At 43.4% G+C, this 12,873-nt stretch overlaps 1 protein-coding gene and 2 long non-coding RNA genes across 5 annotated transcripts in view; 2 read left to right on the plus strand and 1 right to left on the minus strand.

The window, feature by feature from the left end:
• Positions 1–12,873, plus strand: part of SUFU (SUFU negative regulator of hedgehog signaling) — a 90,242-nt gene that overhangs the window by 44,960 nt on the left and 32,409 nt on the right. For 2 of the 3 annotated variants that reach the window (XM_068197927.1, XM_068197929.1), the window contains exons 5-8: positions 1,893–1,978; positions 4,050–4,122; positions 8,636–8,792; positions 10,293–10,404. In XM_068197927.1, coding sequence (XP_068054028.1) covers positions 1,893–1,978; positions 4,050–4,122; positions 8,636–8,792; positions 10,293–10,404 — 428 coding nt within the window. The remainder of the gene's footprint in view (positions 1–1,892; positions 1,979–4,049; positions 4,123–8,635; positions 8,793–10,292; positions 10,405–12,873) is intronic. The other variant, XM_068197928.1, reaches the window with a different exon arrangement.
• On the minus strand, positions 944–8,641 carry LOC137478231 (uncharacterized). Its single transcript, XR_011001465.1, has 2 exons — positions 7,468–8,641; positions 944–1,265 (listed from the first exon to the last, which is right to left on the minus strand). It is a non-coding gene; the product is annotated as an uncharacterized lncRNA (long non-coding RNA).
• On the plus strand, positions 10,877–12,766 carry LOC137478233 (uncharacterized). The gene is made up of 2 exons (XR_011001467.1): positions 10,877–11,004; positions 11,038–12,766. It is a non-coding gene; the product is annotated as an uncharacterized lncRNA (long non-coding RNA).

The raw sequence follows: 12,873 nt of genomic DNA on the forward strand, positions 1-12,873 counted from the left end.
CTTCTGTGGTCAAACAGGTTTGCTTGCTTTCCCAAAGTCCTTCTCAGCGATGCTTCTCAGATAGGGGCTGCTTTGGATATTTTTAAATTGCATATTGGGTTAATAACCTTAGTGGAAGAGTGGCATAGTTTATGCCAACTGCTGATTTCTTCATGCTCCATGGAAAAGCTTCCACCCTGTGGGAAAACGCAAGTGTCTGTATTTTACAATTTAAGCTTCTAGTTGCTCCCATTGGTCATTGGCTATAGTTGCAACATGTAAAAAGAAGTTCTGTTACCACAAACCTGCACAAGACAACTGCTGTGCAAGGCTTTTCTGAGGTGCCCAAATGTCTGTGTTTTATCAACAAAAACAAGGTGGGTGTGAGATTAATTAGTGCAAGGTGAGTTGTGGGACCTGGAAGGAGAGACAGAGAGCCAAGCTAAGCAGGATAATCCCTGGCTGACTCTCCAGCTAATTCTGTGTTAGTCCTCATCTCTTCTTTAGTGCCCAGCTGTCTTGAATCAAAGAAGTCAGCTTGCTGTATCCTGAGGCCCTTGGCCTCTAATCTTCCACAACACATACAGCTGACTTGGTTTTCCCCTTTGTTTGATGCTTGTTGTTATGAATTTATTTTGACCCATGAGGATAAATGATTACAAAAAGCAAAGAATGAACACAAAATAATTTCCTCTTTAGAGTCTTGCTGTTTGTATGTAATTAGTGAGTGAAGGCCCAGGGAGGGGTGTCCTGAAGCAGGGATGATTCAGGCTGTTGATGGAGGAAGCCTGGAAGATGGGCGGGGATGAAGTGCACCTCCAAGGGCTGGGTCCTGACAAAGTGAACTCTGCAAGGGGCAGGAGAGGGAGGGTGTGCAGAGCTGGGTGCATGCTGACATGAGAGTTTTCCACGTAGACCTCTATCAGTGCAGTTATGTGCCTACAGCAGAAGGCACATCCTTCACTCTGCTTGCTGCTCTTCAGAACTTGGTTTTCAGTTTTCCTCTTTTCTTTTAAAACATCAGTTGAACAGATTTTGACGAAAAATTCAGTGTTGTTGGAAAAGACTTAGGAGTACTGAGGAAGAAAATAGAAGGCAATAGCAAAAAATATTTTTCATCTCAGGGTGAATCACTGTGCTCAAAGGCACAAACCAGTGGTTGATACAGCAGGAAGAAACTGCCTTCTGCTATCAGCTGAAGGGTGTTTCACCCCTTCATTTGAAGCAGCTGATCTCAGCTGCTGTTAGAGAGACATCTGGTATTGCTCAGTGTGGCAGCTCCTATCCTGAAAAGCAAACATATCCTGCATTATACAGGAAGGCAGAAGTCTGCAGTTGCCTGCAGTGACAAGTGGATTATGTGGTGTGTAAGCAGCTTTACTTTATGGTGCTGGGTGAGATGTAACCAGTCAGCAAACTGAGTTGGTCAAGGATTTTATGAGGACCAAAGCAATCCCATGTGGCAGCAAGTCCCTTGCCTGGTTGAGATTGCTTGTGCAGTATTGCATTTGCCCCTAGCAATCAGTTGACAGAGCAGTGTTTATATGTGCTCAGACCCTAACCTGTCTTGCTCTGTCCTGTCTGTGTGGACTTGATTGAAAAGTCAAGCAGACTAGTGTATAAACCCTGATTTGTCACCAGACCCTCTTCATTGTTAAATTCACACACTCTGTACAAGATTAAATGTTACATGACCAGAGCGCTTCACATGCTCAGTGTAGAGAGAGAGAACAAGGTCTTGTGGGATCCTACTGTTGTCTCAGGCTCCATTTGTCCTGGCATATCTAGTTAGATTAAAGAAATGGTGCTTCTCTGTATGTGCACTGTTTGATCCAGTACCACATGGCACATTCTCTCCACAGTTCTTTCGTGGTTCCCACCCAGTTTAGTATGTCTGTTGTTATTTATTACAGATTGTTGGGGTTTGCACTGAGGAACTGCATGCAGCTCAGCAATGGAATGGTCAAGGGATTCTGGAACTGCTTCGGACTGTCCCAGTGTAAGTGGTCACATAGCCCATATAGGGGAGCATTTCTATAGAAAACAATTCAGTTGTTTATTTTTATTAACAATCTTTAACTTGCTGATGGAACTTGTTTAATCTGTTCTGTAGCAAGAGATGGGAATTCATTGCAAATCTGTTCTCACACACAGACACTTAGATGGCAAATTAATGCATGTGGAAGTCCACATGTTCAGGGTGAAAGAGAATGAGGTCTTGAAAGCTTAATTTCCTTCCTCTTATGCCTGCAGGGTTTTCTCATTTGTTCTTCCTGGGATAACTGTTACTGGTGACCTTGCTGTTTAGTTCAAAGAAAGGAAGGAGAGAGTCTGGCTTACAAAACTGTCTGGAAGTACTGTGTGAAAGTGAGAAAGTCACTCTCAAACTTGGCCCACTCTTGGTGGGACAGTTTGCAGCAGGAGGAGCATTCATGAAAGTGAAGTTCATTGTTTTGCCATGGGAGAAATAACAAAGATGATGTTGGGTTGAGAAAGAGATGGGTTTTAAATGGTAAAAGATATGTTGATACTTTGTTTGCTGCCAGGGTGCAGCTAAATCTTTTTGGCTTGCAGGTATTTTGCTTAAACATTTTTAAATTCAGTGGAAGTTATTGCCTTGTGATTGTAAATCAAAATACATACTTTTTAAAGCAAAATAGTTCTGAATATTTGTTTCTGGGCACAACAGTACACTCTTTAGTGTCACAATAGCCTTGATTGATTATTTAGAAGAGCTGGAATTTTTTAAACTTGAACTTTTTCCTTTTAGGCATAAGTGCAGATAATTCATGCAAATGCCCTAGAGTAGAGTGAATTTGTCCAGCTGCAAGCTTTGTTTCTGGGTCTCTGAGACAATAAACACTGCCTGCAGCTCCCTTAGTTCCTCTAAGTCAATACAGACACAGCACCTCTCTCCTCATTCTATTCTCATGTTGGTTTCTGGCTTTTGTGCTGCGGTATAAGCACCTTTCCAAGGAAAAAATGAGACTCAAATGTGCATAATTTGAAGGCAAAGCTGCAAGCTAGTAAGCCATTGATGTGGAAATGGAGTAAAAGTCTCTTGCCTCTCCTCTTCCTAGTGAGGAACTGTGGCAGGTCACACCCCTGCAGTTAATAATTCACAACTTGCAAAGAGATGTGAAAAAACGAGTGGCTATCCATGCATCTGAAAACCTGTAAAATATTAACTTCTTTTGCTCCCACTCTTAAGTGTTTTGGAGACTAACACAAACTAGGCCAGAGGAGGGGGCTTTTGACTGCAATAACAAAGTATCTCATGAAAAAAAAAAATTTATGGCAGTTCCAAAAGACTTCAGTTTTTACTTCAAATGAAAAGCACTGTCTAAGGCTGACTTCTGCAGTCTGGCTGCATTATGACCCAAAGTGAAGTCTCTGAGTATTTCATCTTCACAGTAATCTGTTTTCTATCACCTTTGTTGGGAAACACCTTGAACCTTCCAACTTTTATTGCTAATGATAACAAAGATTTCCCTGAACCATCTGAGAATTTGGCCATTAAGTACCAACTAAGCAAAATGTCTGTTGTGATAGTATTTATCACAGCAACAAGCTCTTTGTGGTCCTGAACGTGACTGCCAATCTTGTCAAAAGTGCAGTCCCACTGGAGCCCTGCTCTCTTCTTAGATATGTAATAGAGGAATAAATCTTGACTCCATCCCTTGCCCATCTTTCTTTGAGTCAGGCTACACTGGACTTCTCAGTCACAATTTGTTTCCTGTAAGATTAAACCCCGTCTCAGTGTTGTGTGAGCAAGGGGGCCTGCACAGGGGATAACAGCCTGTGTCAGTCCTGACTGCTGTGCACGTCTGGGTGGTGCCAGACACTGAGCAGATTAATTGCTAGGTCATGGAGGGCTTTTATTATTTATTTATTTGGAAAATGTAAAGGGCAGATGCATGCTTTGGGATGTATACACCACACAGAGGGGTTTCTAGGCTTATTTTAACCCTTATCTTGTGCTTCCTTAAAGTACAGGTCCACTCTGAGGACCCTGCTGGAAAGTTCTAATTAAAGGGCTTGTTTGGTTCATTACCTGTCTTTCTTTGTAGAGCTGGAGGCCCCTGGCTGATAACAGACATGCGAAGAGGAGAGACCATATTCGAGATTGACCCACATCTGCAAGTATGTCTTTAGTTTGTAAAATGTCATGTCTCTTGTAGAAGCCAACTGTTACACAACAGTTCTAATATCTTCTGTAAAGGTGCTTTGATCTTCTCAATGTTTGTAATAATCCAGGAAAAGTCTTAGAAACTCTTTGCTCTCTTAGAGGTGGTTCAAGAGGGACATGTCCAGCCCTACATGAATGGCAGCTCTAGGAAGAAAGATAGAGAAGGGAGACCAGGAAAATGGAATCTCCTATAGGAGACAAATTGGTAACATTTGGACTGGATGTTTTAGAAAGAAGGAAGAACGAAGATGAGAGACATAGAATAATTTAAGAATGGTACACCAGAAAATTCGTCCTTTCTTTTATATGCAAGTGTAAGGGGACATGACATGCAGAAAACTCAAAACTAAGTACTATTTTTTCACAACAAATGTGACAGTGTAGCTCATTCCTGTAGGATATCACTTGGGGCCAAGTAGTTAATGTGGACTGAGAAATGATGGGAACCCAAAAGTACCACATGCAGTTATTAATAATCCATGCAGGAAGAGATATTAAACCTTCTTCTTCAAAGTTCAATTTAATTTCTGAAATTTAAAGATAAGAATAGGACCTCTATGGAGAGATTGCTGTACTATGGATTTCTCCTGATCCATGCATTTGGGAGACAGTTCTGCAATCCTTTCAGCAGAGCTGGAGTACTTGGGTCCCCAGGAAATCCAGTGTAGTGCTGGCCATGTTTCAGTGAATCACTGAGTATTTGCCTTTAACAGAGAACTTATGGCTCAGCCTGGTAGGGCACGTGCAAATGTGCATGTTTTGTACAAGCATTTGCTTATAGTCTGCATCTGATTATTCTCAGTTGCTTCACAGCATCTTTTACTTTGAAAGCATAAGAACAAAACCAAATTATACTTTTACTGGTTTTAAGGATTTGTTCATCTAGAATAACCCCAGTCTGAGAAACACAAAAAAATGTTCCACAAATGTTCCACAATGTGGGAGCTAATACAACTGAAAGTCCCATAAAGTTTTTAGACTTTCCAGAACCTTGCCCTCTCCCCTCCTGGAGGTGTTTCTGTTGTCTGCACACTGGTGATTCCTAATGATAACAAGTTCTTTTTCAATTTACTGTAAATGAAAAATAGCTCAGCTTACTGGAATCTGAGTCAGCCAAGGCAAGTTAAGGCAAATAAAAGAGTACCTCTGCCTCACCAGTGTGTCCTGCTGCTGAAAGCTGCTATGTCTGTGGTCCTTCCGGACTTCCTCACATTGAACACATTCCTGTTTCTGTTCTCTCTTGCCCTTGCAGAAGTGCAGATGGGCAGGTGTGTGTGTGCACCTCCCTCCTGCTCTGCTGCCGCAGCCCCCGGGGATTTATAGAGCAAAATCCACCCCTGAGTCCCACAAAGAGCCTCTGCTGAGTGCAGGGAGTAAGGCTGTGCCAGGCTGCCCTCAGCCCTGTCTTGTGCCTTCTGCTCTTATTAGTGGGGAGAGGATAGAGCGTCGTTTTCTTGGTGTTGGTAGAGGGTGTGTGAGACCAGAAAGGCAGCAGTGGAAGAGAGGTGGAGGGGAGGGAGGGAACAGGCAGAGAAACTGGACAACTTTCCTGGGAGCCAGCAAGCATGTTGTCTGCCTGGGAAGCAGGCAGAGCTTGTTTGGAGGCTGCATTGTGTCTTGTGGGAATTGGTTGAGGCCTAAACCCAGCTCTGGCAGCAGCAGCTGTACTTTCTGTTCAGAGTTGCTGAGAATGGATCCCAACTAAGATGTCATCCCAGGATGTCGGCAATTAACACTGTGGCAACGCTGGCTGTTTTCTGTTCAGCCAGGCTTCCCTGTAGGCCATTCAGATTTCCCTGGCAGCACAGTCAAACAATTCCTGTCGGTCCCCAGCTCTGTGCTGATTCTCAGTGCTTTGCTTCTGTTTAGCAGATATCTCAGAAGAGAATAAAGCTGATTTGAATTTCCTGAGTTGTGGTTGCTGCTCTGCAGGTCACACTGCAGTGCTCTGGCTCATTTAAAAAGGGATCAATGACTTAGAGCCTCAGAGCATCCCTCCCACATGCTGAGAGGAAAATGGGACAGAAATATCCTTTCTTTGAGGAAGGAAAGAGCTGAACCTCCTTTGCCCTGGGCTCCTCCAGCCTCCTGTTCACGCTGCCCTTTCAAGGAAGGAAGAACAACAACTCAGTCTAGGCAAATCTTTGCTGGCTAAGGTGGGGTAGAACTGGGCATTGCCACAGCTATAAGTCTACACCGATTGGGTTTTTTTTGACTTTTCCCCTTTTAACATCAATACTTGCAAACATTATGAAACAGGCATGCAAATTAGGCTGCCTTAAGCCAGCTCGTTTCCATCAGCTCCCCTTGATCTCCAAGGGATGCCAACAGAGCAGCACTTCTTCTCCTAAGGAAGTGCTCTGCAACCCAGCTGAGCTGCAGATGAGAGTCCTTCCCCCTCCCCGAGGCTCTTCGCTGTGTCCGCAGGGTCTGGCTGGGAGTGGGGCCCTGGCTGCAGGGATGGGGGAGCAGATCCCACCAGAGCCTCACAGCCCTCTGGCCTCTTCTTCTCCCTGCTCATGCAGGTTTGGTGGCTCTCCCATGCTTCCCCAGTGACTGGGATAAAAAATAACTTTGCTGACAAGTTACACCTCCCCATGCCAGCTCATTTGGGTCCTCACAGAGCACCATGGAGGGTTCCCAAAGGAGCCACGTGCTAAATCTCACTTAGAGCATTGTCTGCATATGTAGCAACGGATGTATTTTTATTTTTTTCCCCACAACTTCTATTTCTGGGTGACACAACTAATTTTATGTTTAGGATAAAACAAAAGAAAACAGCAGATTTATTGTTTCTCAGATTTTCCTATTACATTTTCGAGAAGCCAGTTTCCCCTGACGCTGGAGGAAGAGCCTAACAAGGGGAGAAAAACAGAAGAGAGGCAGTCAAGACTGCTGTGGTCCTGCACTCAGCCACAGGCTCCTACTTCAATTTTGGGCCAAAGAGTGTGTTTTGGGAGATGATCCAGATGACCAAAAAAAAGAGTTGGCTCAAGGGAAGGGATAGGAGCACATGGAAGAGGGTGGGACTGCAGTCATTGCAAATTACATCAACTTAAACCGCTGTGCAAACACACCCTGAATGCTTGTGCTTATCTTTGAGCTGCTCAAATCCTCTCTTGAATGGTCACAAGAACAGGCAATGCTCTTCCCAGGGTGCAGCATGCACAGCTGGGCAAGGGGAGGGATGTTTATTGGTCTAGTCTGGAAACTGTTTCTTGGGGACAGATTTTGCAAAGAGCAAAATGTTTGCACAGTCTCTTATCTTCAGTGGCAATGTCAAAACAGAGGGTATTTACATGGAGTGGAGATACCCTCTCCCACTGTGTATGACACCACTCTGCTCTCTCCTCAAATCTTTGATGTTTCTTGGGACTGTCTGCGTTTCGGGGTGACACAGATGTATGCAGAGAGATGCAGATCTTGCTGGTGCCACTGAGCAGTACCAGAGGCAGCACCCCTTCAGAAAAGGGGGAAGCGAGCCTGGCTGGTTCGGTGCCAGGGAAGAGGTGCCAGCCCTTCCTCGGTGTACCGCAGCCCCGAATTTGTTCGGCTCAACATTACCCCCTTGTGGGTCACAGGTGGAAATTCAGACCGATGCCATGTCCAAGAAGGTGGAACTTCCTGTAGAAGTTTTGGCTGTAGCTTAGGGCAGTCTTGCTGGCAGCAGATGTATGTGTCTTTGAGAAAATGCCTGGTGCCTGAGAGCATCCAGCTGCTTATGATTGGTGTGTGACACCTTCTGAGACCCAAACACTGTTTACGTGTTTGGAAAGTCCAGCTTGCAAGGGAGGGAATTTGTTTATTTGCCAATAGAGAAAGCTATGCAAAAGCTTTGATATTGGGAACAGATCTGTGTCTCCTTGCACATCCAAACTTGCATGTTTGTCCTTTATGGGACACCCCAGCGTAGTAGAAAGCAGGGATTCTCTGGGCAGTTTGCAAATTAAGAACCCATGTGAATGATGAGTCTCTCCATGAGCTGTTTTCATTGTGGGACTCTTTGGTAAGGTTAGTAAGAGAACTTTAGTTATTCAGGGGTTTGTTATCATTGACATATATGAGATTGACTGCCAGGCTGTGCTTCGTGCCTTAAATATTTCAAGTTTTTATAAATCAGTGTTAACACTGAAAGAAGCAATCCTGCACACCCCAGGCCATTGATTTCCACCTTTATCTCCCCCTGCTTTGTGCCTGTCAGGGTCACGGAGTGAAGCAGTGGGGACAGGGTGGCATTTCAAACCAACTTGCTATGGAAAAGGTTTGTTTAGTTCAGAGTGGCTTCCTGATTTGGCTCAATGAGCAGTTGCTGTTTGCTGACACAGCAAAGCATAGGGTCCAGAGAGTGGAAATTGGCCACAAAAGGGATCTGCAGGAGCTGTTGAAGGTTGGGCTGCACCATGGTGGGTTCCAACGCAGGCTCAAGCCACGCTCCAAAAAAATCTTGGTGTTTTGAATCTTTTCAAGCAGGAGAGAGTCGACAAAGGGATTGAGACAGATGGCTCAAACCTGAGTGGAGTGAGTGCCAAATGTGCCTGGGATGACCTGAGCCGGCCACCAGAGGATGATGAAGACAGCAGGAGCATTTGCATTGGGACCCAGCCTCGGCGGCTCTCTGGGAAAGGTGAGAGGTCCTGGGCCAAGTCGCTGTCACAGCCTTTCAGCTTCTGTTCTGGTGGGTCTGGGCAGTGCACTGAGTCATGCTGCACCCTCGAGTTCATAACAAACTCCACAGTCATTGGGAGGCTTGGTGTGTCTCAGAGCAACAAAATGGATTTTGGCCTCTTTGAAGAAGGCAGGAGAGAGGAAAAGAGTTCTTGGCATTATTTTGTCTAAATGTTTCTTTCAGTTTTTAGGCAAATTGTAATCTGAATCTGCAAAGTTAAACTGAGCACCTGCTGAAAGCAGGACTGTAAACACCTGCACGGTGAAGCAATTTCATTTTCCCAGGCTGTGTTTCCTTATTAACATTATCCCTTCTTGGGAAGCAAGCTGGACTGACGCTGCACATTGCTGCAGCTGAACTCAAGGAATTCGTGCAAATACAAAACTCTAAAAAGAAGAACTAAAAAAATGTGGAGTTTCCCTTTGCAGTGAGATGGCTTCTCAGGGTAAAGATGTCATAGCCATTACACAGGCTTGAAATTATGCATGTTACCTCTGAAATGGGTGAAGCAACATTTAATTTGAGGGCTTGAGATTTCCTGGAATTAACAATGGTTTCCACAGGAATGGCATCTGTTCTTAAATCCATGGTAAAAATTAGTTAAAGGTATACAGCATTTCTTCTGGCTTCTGTGCAAATATTTTGAACTGCACTGGATCTAAAAATGCTATTTTGCCTCAGCCTTGAAATCAAAATCCCAAGAGAGGTATACATGATGAAATCTGTATATCCTTCAAAAGATTTTTAAATAATTTGAGTTTTTTTTTCTCTACCTAATTCTCACATTTCTCAAAAATAGATGAGGAAACTTCTAAGAAAGGCAGGAAAGCTTCCTATTGAAAGTATTTGGCCAGTAGACATTTCAGAAAAAGGCAGAAGTAAAAAGACTACATCTGAACTACATAATTTGCAGCTTATTTTCAGATGTGAGCTTGAGGCTAAAGGTTGCCCTGCATAAAAATCTCTCCCTTTGTGAACCTTGTTGTAAATTAATCAACAGATTTCCAAAGCCAATTGCAAAAAACTAGGAAACCTTCATACATTCATTTGGGAAAGGAACAAATTCCTGTTATGCCTAATGGGAAAAATTATTTCCGGTACAAAGGTTTGGAAGTGTCAGGAGGTTCTATGAGAGTTACAGAACTAAAAAACACCTCATTTATTAAAATTTACAAAATTTTCAGACTCAGAATTTCTTCATCAGGAGGACTCAGTACCAAATATCCCAGCTCTCCTTGCCTGATATAACAATGAAGCCCAAACAAGGGAATTCAAGCTGACATTATAAAGTGAAATAACTCCTAAGGAAGTTCAGGAAGTGCAGTTAAGTGTTACCCCATTACATTTCTACACTTCTTTCTGAAGAGGGAAGAGTTTAGATGAAACACACCTGATAACTTCTTGTGTCTGTGTTGTTTCTGGGGATTCTAAGTCATGTTAAAAAAATTCTCTTTGCAGATACAGAGCAAATCAGGGAGACTTTGCGGAGAGGGCTTGAGATTAACAGCAAACCTGTCCTACCTCCAATCAATGCACAAAGACAGAATGGGTTGAACCTCGACCGAGCACCGTGAGTTTCACCCTGCACATTCACATGGTGGCAGAGGGAGGCTAAAGAGCTCAGCATGGAAAACAAAGTTAAAGCTGGGTGGGAAAAGACTTGGCAAGGGGAGAGGAAAGCTGGCAGTGAACAGTTGCAAAGTGCAAAGATAGGGGGAGAAGAGTTATTCAGGTTGGATAAATGGGCTAGTACTCAGGAGGGCAGCTTTTTAGAGGGATTTTGGACAAACTGTGCTAATGCAGAGTGACTCTGACTGTTCTGTAGAACCTGCTGTTCATGGTTTTCAGTGTTTGAATTCAGACTGGAGTGATCCCTATAAAAAGTACTGTGTTGAAAAGTGCTATGGTGTCAGTAGAGATAGGTGGCATAGGTGACAGCTGATATTTTTTCCAGAATATTTTGTTTTCAAGCTCATAATTACAAACCTTTTCGTTAAAATGTTGATTTTTTTTTCTTTTTAATTGACTTTGAGCTTGCCTTGCTTAAACAGGTGGGTTCTGTCAGTAATTACATGCCAATAACACCTGGGTCTCTAATAGCAGTAGTCTAGCAGATGGTTTAAGTGGGACTAGGGTGGCCCACAGATCTCTCTTGTAACATTTGATTTAAGTAAATCTATAGGAAATTACCTGTGGTTTCAAGCCATCTATAGTATCTGCACTTCTGTCTTTCTGGCTTCTCCCCTTCCCCTCTTAGACTTCAGGTGCTAGTTCAGTGCCTTCCCATCAATTTTAATGTTTTCATCTAAATTATACAGAAAGACATGCATCTTTGCTCCACTTTTTCTTCTTGGTATTTCCTTTGGTTTCTTAGTCTCTGATGAACATCTCTGGCTTCTGCTTTCAAGAGTAAAGATCATCATGAAATCAGCACTTCCCTGTAGTGCCAGGCAGGGACAGCACCCTGGTCTGTTTCAATTCCTGTTTCATTCTTGATTCAAGTATTTCATGACAAAAATATTTCTTGTTGTTGTCTTGTTCCATTTTGTGGGTGACTTCCAATTTGCTGAATAATTGAATGTTTATGAGTTGCCTAATCCTTTGGGGGAAGTATTATGTGTCAATTGCTGATTCTTTTTCTAATATGTAATATGAGATACAGGTACTTATATTAAAAAAATCTCAAGTGGCTTTATTATTGCTTTAGGAATAATCTTACTTTTGCCATATAGTAATTATATGGAGTCAAATTCTGATCTGACTCAGGTTTTGAGTAGTATTTCTCTGCCTGCAGGTTGGTCACATTGGTTGGTCCCACTGGCCCCACTGAAAGAAATATAAAATTATACCATGTAATTTGCACAAATCACACCCAGCCTTGGAGAGCTCAAAAGTACTGGGCAGGATTTCTCACAGGTGCTGGGCTCCTGCATGCATCTGCTTGCCCAGTGTAAGCTCTGAAGTCCGCAGTGGTTGAGGGTGACCACAAACATTTTGGGTGCACATCAGGTCAAGGAGGCAGCTGATGGGTAAACCTTAATGCTGGGAGGCAGTTGTTGCTTAGATAAGAGAGCTTTACGTTATTCAGGGTGAGATAAACAGAGATACATTTGAGACAGAGTGGTGAAAGGTTAGCAGAGGTCTAAGATGAAGCACACAAATATTTACCTGGGTTTTTAACTGTTCTGAGACAGAGGAAGGCAGGTCAAATTCAGAGCCTCAGATCTGTGACAGTGCTCTTTGTTGCAAATCTCTCTTACCTGCAGCAGCTGCACACTCACCCTGCCTGAAACCTGAGGGGTAGGAATGGCTGGTTCCCATTGTTTGCCTCCTAGGAGGTCAATACATTTCTCTGAGGTCTATGGTTACCACTGGGGAAACTGCTAGGTTGCCTGTTTCTCCATAAGCACTTCAGTTAAGGAAAGACAGCTATCAGCTGTGTTACTGTGGTGATACTATTGGAGGGATAGGGGAAATCTCAGCTTAAAATAGCAGTGTGTCCGAATACTTTCTTCTTCCATCTTACTTGCTGCTTTGAGAGGAGTTTGGGAAAGGTCTTTTTCTCCTTGTGCAGTTGCTCCTTCTCTCCATGTAGCAGATACAATGGGACTTGTTCAATGCATTGACCTCACCAAAAGGGGTGGTTTGTGCTGGAAAGCAGTGTTTACTTACAACCTCTGACTAACTAGTACTTAAATCAGACCCGATGATTACTCTTACTGTGGCTAAAACTGATCAGTCAACACATTTTCCAGAACAGTGTGGTATAGATGAAGCAGAAGAGGAAGATCTTGTTATGTTTCCGCCTTCCTTAGTACACTGTCTCAGCATGTTTCATGCATTTGGGCAAAATTGCTCAATGTGCAGTAAGTAAAAGAGCATGATATAGAGACTCTCATCTCTAGCTGCTGCACAGGAATGTAACATAGGAGCTCAGCTTTTGCATGCAGTAATGTATCTACATCCATGTTCCCACCAGGTACCTGCAGGGGTAAAGGCTGAGACACAAAAGGCACAAACCCAGTGCAGATATAACTCT

The sequence above is a fragment of the Anomalospiza imberbis genome, chromosome 8 (assembly GCF_031753505.1).
Source record: "Anomalospiza imberbis isolate Cuckoo-Finch-1a 21T00152 chromosome 8, ASM3175350v1, whole genome shotgun sequence".
Classification (NCBI taxonomy): domain Eukaryota; kingdom Metazoa; phylum Chordata; class Aves; order Passeriformes; family Viduidae; genus Anomalospiza; species Anomalospiza imberbis.